General features: G+C 37.3%; 1 protein-coding gene across 1 annotated transcript; it reads right to left on the reverse strand.

Moving 5' to 3' along the window:
* Window positions 1–11,718: 11,718 nt before the first annotated feature.
* crygm3 (crystallin, gamma M3) lies at window positions 11,719–12,869 on the reverse strand (the record flags this gene model as incomplete). Its single annotated transcript, XM_084123460.1, has 3 exons — window positions 12,856–12,869; window positions 12,382–12,621; window positions 11,719–11,994 (listed from the first exon to the last, which is right to left on the reverse strand). Exons 1-3 carry the CDS (start codon window positions 12,862–12,864, stop codon window positions 11,719–11,721), a joined length of 525 nt encoding a protein of 174 aa, XP_083979586.1. The 5' UTR covers window positions 12,865–12,869.
* Between the last annotated feature and the right edge of the window lie 1,284 nt (window positions 12,870–14,153).

Below are 14,153 nucleotides of genomic sequence, written 5' to 3' on the forward strand. Positions count from 1 at the left end.
GTTTCAGTGGTGTCAGTGTTTTACTGTGTTGCTTTTATACTCAACTTGATTGCTAAAAATCTATAGACCATTGTTTGAACTTCTTACTCAGCAATCCTATTTTTTTTAAACAATCTACAATTAGTTACCAGAACTGTTTGCTCCTGTACCAGCTGTGGCTTTTCTGGTTGTAGGTGGACAGCTGACCCACTAGTATCTCAGTCAAAGAGAAATTGCCAAAGAGTGGTTTATTGTTGCCTTTCCCTATATAGACCTTCAAAGCCAGGGAAGGGTAACACCCCTAACACCGTATTGACTACAAAGTTTTTTTATTTATTGTTTGTTTGTTTTTTGTCAATCTGACATTGTCAAGCCATGAGTCTTGCCTTTAGGGAACACTGGAAACTCAAGAATTACTAGTGTCATAATGAATTAGTGTTTGAGAGTAAAACTAATTATTTTTTAATTAAAAAAAAAAAAAAAAAAAAAGATTGCAAAAAAAGTCGTCTTAAGGCTCAAAAATAAAGTTGATACCAAAGGTATTTGCATTACTTTGAAGAACATTACATGAACAAATAGAAAAAACTGAGACAGACTAAATCCAGAAGAACTGTGGCAACGTCTCCAAGACAGGGATCAGGGGGTGGAGATGGGTAGGTTTAGGGGTGGGTTTAGGAATCAGGGGGTGGAGATGGGTAGGTTTAGGTATATGTAAGGTGGGAAGAGTTGGATCTGGATCCAACTCCTCCCCCTGGATTTCGTGTTCTGCAATGAGGACCATCTCAATATTTGTTGGATTAATGTACACTGGTGGCCAAAAGAAGTATTTAAGTGTCTTAATGTTTTTGAAAGAAGTCTCTTTGATGCTCAAGAAACATTTCTTATTATTATCGATGTCTGACTGTCTACTCCTCCATCTTTTCCACTGCATAGGAGTAAAAGTCATCATCAAAATAATCTTTAAAAAGCCAACACAATGTTTTTGTCCACCTTTGCGATTAAATTAACTTCTCCAAAGATTGGTTCCTGTTCAGAACTTGACTGACAACATCAGAATGTTCCCTGGTCTGTATGCGTGTCCACAAACACTAATGTACTCAGTCCTTCAGAGGAGATCCCGGTTCCAACACTATATAAGAGAGAGAGAGAGAGAGAGAGAGAGAGAGAGAGAGAGAGAGAGAGAGAGAGAGAGAGAGAGAGAGAGAGAGGGGAGAAAATTCCATATTCGTGTCAAATTATTTTGTATTGTATTATTTTCCATATTGTATTATTATTATAACTTAAGAATATATATTTGTAAACAGCTTTTTTTCAATAGCATATTAACATTTCAGCTGAACTAAATTAAATTATGCCAGATATAATTTTAATACTTACATATCCTAAATTCTATCCAAAAATGCTGAGATCCATAGAGAGAAAGAATGAAATCGATGATTTAGCCTATTTCAGCTTGTCTGCAGTGAAGGGGTTCCTGTTTGAGACAATACATAAGACACCATAAGACACGCAAGAAATCACTGTGTGATGATCGTTCTCCTTACTACAGTAGTTAACCCACCTGTGCGCTGATATTAGGACCTTCCTGGTCAGGTGGGACTGCAATGGAAGAGAGTCTTCTGCCTAATAAAATATCAAAATAAAGCTAAAATATTAACTTAAGTTGTTTAGAATGCTAGATTTGGTATGAATGAATTAGTGAGAATTTTACTGCAGTGCTTACCTGGATACATTTAATCTGGTGAGACTGGCGGTAGATCCTTTTCCTATTTAGCACCAAAACTTTTGAACAATCTTCCTAACATTGTCCGGGAAGCAGACACACTCTGTCAGTTCAAATCTAGACTAAAAACACATCTCTTTGGCCTAGCATACACATAACACATTATAGACTTCTATAATTCAGTGTTAGGCTGCATAGATTAGGTCAGCCGGAACCGGGAACACTCCCCATAAATCCTGATGTACTTGTTACATCATAAGAAGGATGGCGTCTACGCTAATATTAGTCTCTCTGTTTATCCGAGGTTTACCGCAGTCCGCTGGATCCAGGCCGTATCCAGATCTGATGAAGGACCTGCGCCTGGACACGATGACAACGCAGTCCTGAAGTGTCAACCAGTCCCTCCCCTGTTTACTGATTTCAGCCGGCCGTATCCAAATCAGATGGTGGACCTGTGAAGGCCTCATCGACACGACAGCCATCAGCACTGATCCTCAACAAACTCGTCTCCATACCGGCGTGATGACTCTGACTTCCAACCAGATGGAACTGGATAATATTCTGAATGTTCTGATCCAATCTGACTTCTGACCTGTAATGCGGCCTGGATCATAATCATACACTGTTCGCTCGTTGGCCAGAGGAGAACTGGCTCCATTCTGTCACCTGATGGAGTTTGGTTCCTTGCCACTGTTGCCTTGGCTTTTGGCTTGCTTAGTTGGGGACATTTACAGTTTTTCTCGATTGCTTAAACACTATAACCATGCAGGCTTTTGAACTAAAATTTCAAAACCATAATGCCATTTATCAAAAAGCACACCCATTTCCCTAAACTATAAACACTATTCCCTGTTTTGACACATGAGTCAGATTTGTTGAACTGTCACTGCAAAACTCTACACACAAATCCCTTAATTTCTCATTGCCTAGACCATGTTGTCATTTAGAAGGCACTAGCATTCAATATTGTCCACTCAAGTCAGCACAGCTTCAGCTCAGTTAGCACACAATTACCCAGGTGGAAACACTAAGAGTCAAAATTTACAGTAATTGTCCTAAACGGATAGTAAATTCTACTTCATTTCATACAAATTACAAATCAAAAGCATCATTTTCTCAAAACACTGTGCACAAAATTCCCTAATGTTATCACAGCAGTTCATACAGCCAACCAAATCTTTAACCCTCTGGGGACCACAAACGCGCCCGCGCGTTTTGCTCGTTTTTTTTTTTTAGCAATGAAAATAAACACTAAATGCTCTGTTAATTTTGATCTTTCATTTTCGTGTAATACATCAATCGATCCTGTTCAGTTTCTATTTTTTTTCTGTATACTCACAATAAAAATAAAGTGTTTTGCTTTTTGACAAATAAAGAAAAATTAACATGATGCGATTTCTGCCTTCTCTCTGTCAGTAAACTCCCATTTGAAACGCGTTCGAAAATGATCTATAACTCCGCGAAAATTCAGTCAAACAGGCAAACAGACCCACGGGCATAAAGCTTGAGATCACATCTTTTAAATGAAGTCATTTATATAAAAAACAAATATTCTCAGCTTCTGTAATCTGTATAAAAAGAGAGCGACTCCTGTCGAGCTCATTACGAGCTCATTCACAGTAATGTGACCACTCCCCGGAGAGCGCGTGCTATTCAAACGCAAATTCTGAGAACTATTTCAGAGCTGTGAAACGCCCACATCAGCTGTAAACAAAGCGCGTCGCGACTCCTTGCGAGTGAGACATTATAGCCTACCTTATGGAGAAAAGATTCCTCAGAACAGTGCTGATGAGGAGCAATATCTCCTGAAATGAGGAGCAGATTCCGCTGAGGAGTGAGGTAGGCTGTTTTCTTTTCTCACGTGTGGAATAACGTTATGGAATAACGTTAGTGTAGGCCTATGTAAACCGCAAAAAGATGAATCGCATTTCTATAATATGACTCGCCTTTCTGTGAGATGAATGAAGGGGACATATTTGTAAAGACTGTTTAGCCTAAATATGAATCGCGCGTCTGTGTGTGAAAGAATAAACTGCTTTGCTATAGCCTACTGAGATGAGTAAAAATCGACTGGAATATGTTGAAATAAAATGTATTTGTATAAGCAACGTATTAAACTGCAAAAAAAATACTATTTTTGTCAAAAATAAATTCATAGACTAAGATGTTAGATGTTCCAATGTTGGCTATATTCAAACTAATGAATACATATGATAAAATGTAGGCCTATAATCTTTTTTTTTGTTTTTTTTTACAAAGAAAGAGTACACTTGAAATATTGTTGAAATTGTAATTATTGTTGTAATTGTAACATTTTTAATAAAATAGCAAAACATATTTACAAGAGAGATGTAAGCGAAATCTTAAATGGTCAATATAAGTCTTCTTCTAAATACATCTTTTGTCCTTGCATTGTGGCTCAGTCAGTTTCACACCTGAGTGAATGGCTCATTATGCAGAGTGGGTGGGACATTCATAATCTAAGGTGTAAACTACTCCTCCCCCTCGCATATTGGCTTTCCAAGCAAAACCTGTTTTACACCATTTAAATCAATGTATTTTTTTTTGTGAACGATAAAGCAAGACTATTTTTACATCATTTTGAAGCTAGAACTCAAAGGGACAACATCCATTAGTCAAAAGTCTTGTGGACACATATTTAATATGTGTTTTGTGGTCTTAATTCAGCAACTTTCATTTTAATTTTTTCCAATAACCACGCATAAACATTATTCTCTTAAAAATACAAACATCTACATACACGTTGCTCGCATATTATGGTAGCCCTGTTTGTGCTATATAGAGTGAATTTACACCTTTGCCATTAACATGTTTATAAATAACTGAAAAAAGCACAAATGTCAAGGCATGTCAGAACATCTCAAGGACCCCAAAAACAGCTTGGTCCCCAGAGGGTTAATATATCAGGAAAAACATTTGCAGCTTTTTCAATGGTCTTCACAAAGATCACAAGCATTTTTGTACCATTTTCAAAACACAACAAACAAAACTCTGTGAATTGTAAAATAGTCAGTTGCACACCTTATGTCCTCAATTAACCCCAAATTGATATCTGATGAGTTAGTAATCCACTCAACACAGAAAAAGACAATTTCCTATTTGTTCACACAGCTGTCTTAATTACAACAACTACAAAAGAGGAAGACTTTAAAAAGACAATAAAAAGAAGAAGAATGAGCAATGGAAAAGGAAGAGGTGTAAGAGTGAGAGGTGGTGGACAGGGTAGAGGGAGAAGAAGAGGAGATGGAGAAAAAGCAAGAAGAGCTGAAGATGTAAGAGAAGGAGCAAGAAGAGCTGAGGATGTAGGAGCAAGAGAAAGAAGAGCTGAGGATGTAGGAGAAGGAGCAAGAAGAGCTGAAGATGTTGGAGAAGGAGCAAGAAGAGCTGAAGATGTAGGAGAAAGAGAAAGAAGAGCTGAGGATGTAGGAGAAAGAGAAAGAAGAGCTGGAGATGAAGAAGAGAGAAAGAAGAGCTGAGGATGTAGGAGAAAGAGAAAGAAGAGCTGAGGATGTAGGAGAAAGAGAAAGAAGAGCTGAGGATGTAGGAGAAAGAGAAAGAGAAAGAGAAAGAAGAGCTGAAGATGTAGGAGAAGGAGCAAGAAGAACTGAAGATGTTGGAGAGAGAAAGAAGAGTTAAAGATGTAGGAGAAGGAGCAAGAAGAGCCGAGGATGTAGGAGCAAGAGAAATAAGAGCTAAAGATGTAGGAGAAGGAGCAAGAAGAGCTGAGGATGTAGGAGAAAGAGTAAGAAGAGCTGAAGATGTAGGAGCAAGAGAAATAAGAGCTAAAGATGTAGGAGAAGGAGCAAGAAGAGCTGAGGATGTAGGAGAAAGAGTAAGAAGAGCTGAAGATGTAGGAGAAAGAGAAATAAGAGCTGAGGATGTAGGAGAAAGAGAAAGAAGAGCTGAAGATGTAGGAGAAAGAGAAAGAAGAGCTGAAGATGTAGGAGAAGGAGCAAGAAGAGCTGAGGATGTAGGAGAAAGAGAAAGAAGAGCTGAGGATGTAGGAGAAAGAGAAAGAAGAGCTGATAATGTAGGAGAAAGAGAAAGAAGAGCTGAGGATGCAGATGGTATAGTGGAAAGAGAAAGAGTAGAAAATATAAGAAGAGATGGACAGAGAGGAAGAGGAGGGCAAGGTGTAAGAGGAGCGCAAGGTGTAAGAGGAGGGCAAGTTGTAAGGGGAGGGAGGAGAGGTAGAAGGATAGGGTACACACGTGTTTCAAATGAAATCAGAGCCACACTTATTGACCATGTCATAAATCATGGTCTCTCACTGAGAGAAGCTGGGCAGAGAGTTCAGCCCAATATAAACAGATCCACAGTGGCTTCAATTATCTGCACATTTCAGAGGGAAAACCGGTAAGTAACTATATCATTCTACTTCTACAATGAGAGTCCATGTAGTCTTGTTTGACACAGGTCTAGAATTCTACAGTAAATGTTCCTGCTTGTCCAATCATTTTTCAGAATTGAAGTTAGAGAACATTCAGGTGGACGAACAAGACTTCTTTCAATTGAACAAGAGCATGCCATTGTTGACATGGTGGTCCAGAACAACACCCTCCGCCTCAAAGAAATTCAGCAAAGAATAACACAGGACAATCAGCTGTTCCACAATATCCACCAATGCAGTCTCTCCACAATTGATTGTGTTCTAAGGAGAAATGCAATCCGAATGAAACAAGTATACAAAGTGCCCTTTGAGAGGAACTCTGTTAGAGTGAAGGAGTTGCGATTCCAGTTTGTTCAAGTATGTGCAACCCAATTACTGCACTTTTACTGTCAACACAAAGATATATTTTTCCTGAATTTTAAGTATGTGTCCATAAACTATTCCATGCTACTGTAAGTGAAAAGATTTAGGCATATCTATGTATACTGCTGCTTCAGAGTGTGAACTAAAACAGTTTCACAGTAGTACTGACTGCAATCAATGCCATTACTGTAAAACACTAACTTACTGTATTGCACCTTGTGTTCTTTTTACTCTAGAGAATCTTGGAGTTGGATAGCAGTGCAACTCATTATGATTGCCTGTATATTAATGAAGCAGGCTTCAATCTTCACAAAAAAAGGAGAAGAGGGAGAAATGTGATTGGCCATCGTGCTTCAGTCAATGTCCCTGGACAATGAGGAGGCAACATCACTCTCTGTGCCACAATTTCTACAACTGGTGTTGTGGCACACAATGCTGTCTTGGGACCATACAACACAGCAAGGCTCCTACATTTTTTTAAACCTCCTCAATGAAATCCTCTTTCCGCAGGGTGATCAGGAGCAAATGGTGCGGAATTTTGTAGTTGTTTGGGACAATGTCCAATTCCACCATTCAGCACTAGTGCGAGAGTGGTTTGAGAATCACCCACATTTCAGGATGGTGTTCCTTCCACCATATTCTCCTTTCCTAAATCCAATTGAGGAATTCTTCTCCTCTTGGAGATGGAAAGTACATGATTGCAACCCTAACCAAGTAAGTCGTCTTCAAGCGATGGAAGAGGCCTGTGGAGATATTGGGGCACAAGCATGTCAAGGATGGATCCAGCATTCAAGGCGTTTTTTCCCAGCAAAAATATTTGCTGTGATGTTGATGAAATTCTCTGGCCAGATGTAATTGAGAGGCATGATCAATAAATTAATTGATTCAATGAATGCAGTACTTTTTTATTTTTTTATTTTATTTACCTATGTACTTATTTGCATAATATATATATATATATATATATATATATATATATATATATATATATATATATATATATATATATATATATATATATATATATTTGTGGGGTGACAACTCATTGTTATACACCTGAACTCCTCATTAAAGAACTTAATGAAAAACATGTATTTTCATTTATTTCTTTGTGTATCTTCAGCTGAATTTGTTATCAAATCAACAGAGAACACACTTTTAGTTTTGATGTTAAAGGAATAGTTCACTTTAAAATGAAAATTCTGTCATCATATACTCACCCTCATGTTGTTTCAAACCTGTATGAATTTCTTTCTTCTGCTGAACAGAAAGGAAGATATTTAGAAGAATGTCAGTAACCAGACAGTTTCTGGGTCCCATTGACTTCCATAGTATATTTTTTTCCTACTATGGAAGTCAATGGGACCCAGAAACTGTCTGGTTACTGACATTCTTCTAAATATCTTCCTTTCTGTTCAGCAGAAGAAAGAAATTCATACAGGTTTGAAACAACATGAAGGTGAGTATATGATGACAGAATTTTCATTTTAAAGTGAACTATTCCTTTAATATTGAATTTTAATAAATGCATTACTATAATAAAATGCTGTGTTTCATCGTGCAGTGAATACTTAACTGTTTCGCCAACATAAGAGTGTGTTTCGTTTGCTGTGTTAACTGTTTTGAGAGCTGTTGCCTGAGTTTGGAGAAATGTACCAAATCGATTGAGAAAAACTGTAACACACATCAATCAGATCCTTCAATAGATAGATAAAAGGGCCCGAATCAGTTTATTGGGTTTTGGAACAATGGATCCAGAAAGACATGAAGGAAGAGATCGAGGAGGGATAAGAAGGAGGAGGAAGGGCAAGGGCAAGAAGACAAGCAGTCTCAGATGAAATTCAAGCCACTCTAGTTGCCCATGTCTTTGTCAATGGTATGACTATGAGGGAGGCTGGGCTACGAGTAAGGCCAAATTTGAGTCGCTTTACCGTCGCCTCGAGAACCTTCAGGGAGGTGTGGTGGCAAACAAAATTCTATCACTGAATAAGAGACAAACATTTCCAATAGTCTTTGATGAGGTTTATTTTCTTGCAAGAAAAGGCCAGCAGTCGTACAGTCACACAGAGTGGCTACAGAGTGTGAAGTGAAGGGAGGGCATCCTTTCTCCTTTATAGTCTTGACTCCCAGAATGTTATCTTTCTAGGCCAATGATGGTATTTTCAACTATACGTGGAACATTTTTAGACTTGTTCATCATATTGTATCCTTGAGTGGAGGCCCTCCTGTCACGTACCAACATTCTTTACCATTCCAATACAATTCCATATTAGAATAAGGTTTGTGCGTGCTCTTTTACTGTCATATGATGGTCACACACATCTTACTGTAAGTAAATATAAAAAAAATTAGAGGAGAGAGTAAAAAAAAAAAAAAAAAATAGGAAAAAAACTGTTTGTGTGTGCACCGGTGTGTAAGAATATGTTGTAGTGTGTTTGATTTTGTGTGTCCTGTCTGAGGGCAAAGTTTGGTTTTTCAGCAAGAGGGAATGGTTTTGAGTGTAGAGTTTCATTTTGACCTGAAAATAGGATGTTTGGGGATTTGTGTCTACAATTTTGAGAATACGAGGCATAGTTTCAAGAAATGTGTTTAAGCAATCGAGAAAAACTGTAATATTCAACAATATTATTGATCTGCCTTATGGGGGACAATGACACAATTTTCTTCTACAAACAAACTTTGTTGTATTATTTGATGTATTATGTTATCACTGTGAAGCTGCTTTGATACAATCTGTATTGTAAAAAGTGCTATATAAATAAAGGTGACTTGACTTGACTGAACATATAGAAAATGTTCCCACTGAGGTGCAGCTTCACATGCAGGCAAAACTTTTCAACTCGCAAGCAAAAAATTTAGACCTGCAAAAAAGACAGCAGAAAAGAGAGCAAAATGTGTGGGTTTGTGATGAAAAGTGTTCAAAGTGCAAAAAGAGATTTTCAAAGATTTACACACACTGCAAATAATTTTGTTATCAACTTCTTTATTTTTGAGCCTTAAGATGACTTTTTTTTGCAGTCTTTTTTTATTACAAAAAAAAAAAGTTTTACTCTCAAACACGGTATGTTTGATTGAATAAAAAAGACACAAAGGAAACTCCGTAGTTGATCTGCCAGTCGTAGGTCTTTCATGCGGAAAACTTTCCTTGTGTTTGCAATTTGCATATTAAAAAGTTAATGACCAAACATATCTTTATAAAAGTTCTCAATACTGTTGCAGATTAAATATAATGTGGATTGCATTGAATTAATATCTTTTCATCAGGTTAGTGAAGGGTTACAAATTTAAGAATATATTTCAAATATGCTTCTGTACATAACATCATGGTAAAGAATCTTTTAAGGTTAAGATCTCAGCAAAGATGCATTTTCTGTTCTCTCCTTATTGTCAGACTGATGGGATTAGCACACGAATGATTCACTGAGAATCTCACCTTTTGTTCTGCAAATGGCTTTCGGACCCAAATGGCTCTTGGAGCCTTATGCTGATTGAATTAGGATGGGCCAGACCCTCAGTCTAGGGTGTTACCTTAACCTGTATACTTAATTTGCATGCTTTGTTCAGAATCTCCACCTCTATGTAATCCCTCCCCCTTGGAATGTATATAACTACAATGCATACTGTATTAGAGTTATATCATGTTGGAAGTTCTACAGCAACGTACAGCGGAGTTCTCAATAAAGAATAACTTCCGTTGAACGCGATCCCAACTGTCTCACTGGTCTCTGCTTCGATGAAAGAAAACTTTACAACATTAGATACTGATTATTAATCACTCAAACCCCTTTATCTGAACCTCTTAACTGTCGGCTCGCACATCTGCCATGTTCATTGTTTTTTTTTTAACACTCTTTATTTGTTTTTGTAGTTCTAATCGAATCCTTGTTCAATGTGCAATGGGTTGTGGGCAATATTAGCTGTTAGGGTGTGCACAGATCTGCCCTTCGGATTCTAACCAGAAAAAGTAGACCATCCGGGTATATTTGGAATTTATTTCAACACACTCCGATTTGGGACAAACTAATTCTAATTTTGAATACTGATGGATAGTATGCAAATTGGGATGTAGTGATAGATGGTCTTATTACTGGAAGATATGAGGGTCCATGGCTCTACCACTGGAGAAAGTGTAACGGCTAACTTGGATCACATGTGCCTTGATAACCAATTACATTACAGCCTTGACATCATTGAATTTCGTTTAGAGTTGTGCTACACTCAGTCACTTTTTGCGGATACCATAGAAATGAATGAAAATGCCATAAACGGCATAATCCTCTGGCGTAATTGTCCATGACTTTTATAAAATAGCATTTTTATTTATTTTAAACTCTAAAATTAGATCAATCCAAAACTAATGTTTAAGAACAAACATTTTGAAGATTAGCTGATTGTGATGTTAAAAAGTATTATCTTTTTAAGAGTTTATATAATTACCAACATTGTCCACATAAGTGTTTTTCCAGTTTTTGAAATTGCTCTTTTCCATGTACGTGTGTATGACAGGTTCATTATTCAGAAGTGTAAATCAAAGTATGATACATTGTTTTCACATTGTGGTACAAAAGTATTGTTATAAATGCATGCAAACATTAAAAAAAAACAATGCCTTGTTTGCTAATGTCTATATATATATATATATATGAAGCTTTTTAGCTTTATTGGACTGGGCAGTAGGACAAGAGGAGAGAGGGGAACAGAATCAGGAAAAGACCTCAATCCAAAACTCGATCTCGAGTCGCCTGAGGCACAACTGTGCCATATGTCGGAGTGCTGTCCACAAGGCTATCAGGCTCTGACGCCCGTGAGTATTTTAGTAATAGAAAACAATCAGAATGGCTGTAATGTTATGCAAGAACATCCAGCTGCCAGCATGACATCTAACTAGAATTATCAATGTATACATTTTTATAATGTATAATGATTGATTGATTCACAACAAACAATGATCTGCTAAAAAAAATAAAAAAGTTTAAATTAAATGTAACCTTGGTTAGGACATACAGGCATGTTTTTGATATTGGTGGTATTTCTTCATTTGACATTGATATTATTAACTTAATTGATGCTATAAAATTAATTTGATATGTTGTATTTTCCACTGTTTTTTATACTGGTGGTATATACTGGTAAAAAGGATAAGCTGTGTATATAGCCCAAAATAACAGATAACAACATAAATGCATTGTGAGAATTTTATTGTTTATACTTATATTATCATTTATGTTTTTAAACCGTGAATTTAACACAAGTCCATGATTCTTCTAACAGAGCTGAATCTGACATTGCTGTATCCCATATCCCTGAAGCTCCTGTACTCTCCGGGCCTAAAGTAGATCATCCTTCCTCTGTAGTGGGGCTGCTCATACATGAGCCAGTGGCCATCCATCACATGACAGGACTGGCAGTCAGACATGCGGAAACGGTCCAGGAAGGAATCGCAGTCATCAGTCAGCTCGTACATCTGACCTCCGAAGTTCTCCCTCTCATAGACCTTCATTCTATAGGATCCCCTGTACTGTAAATTGAAAATAAATGTTTTAATTCAGTCTGATTTAGTGCATGAATGATTCAGCACACTCTGATCCAAATGCACTGAATCATATTAAAAAAAATCAGCATTGCTGGTCACTAGCATAAGGTATGTTTGCAGGTACTGGCATTGAATGCTGGTTAAGGCAAGGTCACAACTAAACGACTTTTGACTGGTCATTGACTGATCATTAAGTATGAGCAGGTCAGCGATGTGATCTGACCCCGTCTCGAGCAATCACAGACGCTGCGATATTTCCAAACCTGTTTGATATTATCGCCACGTGATCTTGTAATACGTGCAATGCAACAAGGTGGAACTAATCCAGCCAATCAGAGTGCAGAAAGTAAAAATGGATGTGTTATGTGTTACCTGAGGAACCATGCGACAGGACCTGATGCCATCACTCATTCCCATGCGCATGTAATCAGCATACTCGCCCCTCCTCATAAAGAACTGGTTTCCCATGAAGTTAGGACGGTCAAAAACCACAAAGCAACCGCTCTCCACTCTGCAGGAGTTGCAGCGGCTGAGGTAGGTAGACATGTCAGCGCAGTCACTGCTGCACTCATAGGAGCGGCCCTGGAAGTTCCTGTCCTCGTAGAAGATAATCTACCAAGAAAAGTTTGTATATTTAAATATAAGTTGATGGACTCACTGTAACCTTTAATAATTTAAGTAACTGGATTTTTTTTTTTTTTTTTTTTGTTGTTGCTTGCATTTGCATTATGAATTTGACATTTTCCCACATCAAAAATAAATAAATAAATAAATAAATAAAAATCTTTGAATTTAACCATATCATAGAGGTTTTTGCTGTTTTTGACAGCTATACCCAATACATACCTTGCCCATGTTTGCTATTCTTTGTGTGATTCTGTCCAGTTGCTGTCTGTCTAACTGCCTTTTATACTTTATAGGCTGATAATGGTTTTTGTCATTCAAATACCCTGGAACCTGATGATCAAGCAGGTCTGTGATTTCTGTTAATTTAAATTGTGCAATCACAGCCTACATGAAACAAACAGAATGAAAGACAGACAGAAAGAGAGAGCGAGAGAGAGACAGCAAATGAGCGTGAAAGAGCAACAGAAATCGGTTCAGGCAAGTTACCAAGTTTGATGAATTTCTTAAAGTACCAAACATTTTTTAAGTACTTAAAAAAATACTTATGTTAGTTAATAATTTTCAGATTTGCATTTCGTTACATTAGCGTGTGATATACTGAAACATAATTTATTTTGTTACCATGTATGGTTAAAACACAGGTCTCTAGATGCTCTCCCATTAATACACTGATCTTAATATTCAGTCTTTGACCAAATGACCAAGGTTTAATCTAGAAATGTGTCTGCTATTAAACCTTATCATAGAACTGTTTAAAAGTGTTGGCAGTCATAATGAAAATGACTTGTCTGTTGTCAATAGTTTTTCTTTGATAATTGTTTTTTAAGAGTTTTACATCATGCTGATCCTTGAAATTGTGGACAATATTTAAACTGTCACTAGAAACGATGTTAAATGTTTTTAATAAATAAATTACCTCTAACTCTGTCAAATGGACAGATTTATACATTATGTAATTTTGTATTAAGAGAGGTGCAGCAGTAACCCTACTGTTCCATCATTAATGAGTACAGTTCCACTTTATTTCGATAGTCCCACTTTAGACATTCTACTAACTATAAGAAACTTTGCATCTACATGTCAACTAACTCTCATTAGAATATTAGTAGAATGTCAGTAGACTGTTAGGCACGGGCGGACTGGCCATCTGGCACACCGGACACTTTCCCGGTGGGCCGATGTGCTTTTTGGGCTGACCGCCGAAACTTTTTTTATTTTATTTTATTTTTTTCCTCTGGCCCATGAACCGGCCCATAAAAGTCTTTTCTTGATTGACACTGGGCTGGGCCAATCACATCTTTAAACACCTCCCCCTTTGGGCTCTGAGCGAGTGTGCAGTGTAAGTGTGTATCTGTCAAAATAGTCTGAGAGATGGAGAAGAAAGAAACGCAAGGAATGTACAGAGAAATAGTGTGAAAAATAGATACAGGCCCTTCAAGCAGACGCTGTAAAATGTGTCAAAATATAGCTTTGTTTTCTGCAGCAGCAGGAACTTAATCAGCTCCAGTGATGATGAT

Source organism: Abramis brama (assembly GCF_963993115.1).
Source record: "Abramis brama genome assembly, chromosome: 8".
Classification (NCBI taxonomy): Eukaryota; Metazoa; Chordata; class Actinopteri; order Cypriniformes; family Leuciscidae; genus Abramis; species Abramis brama.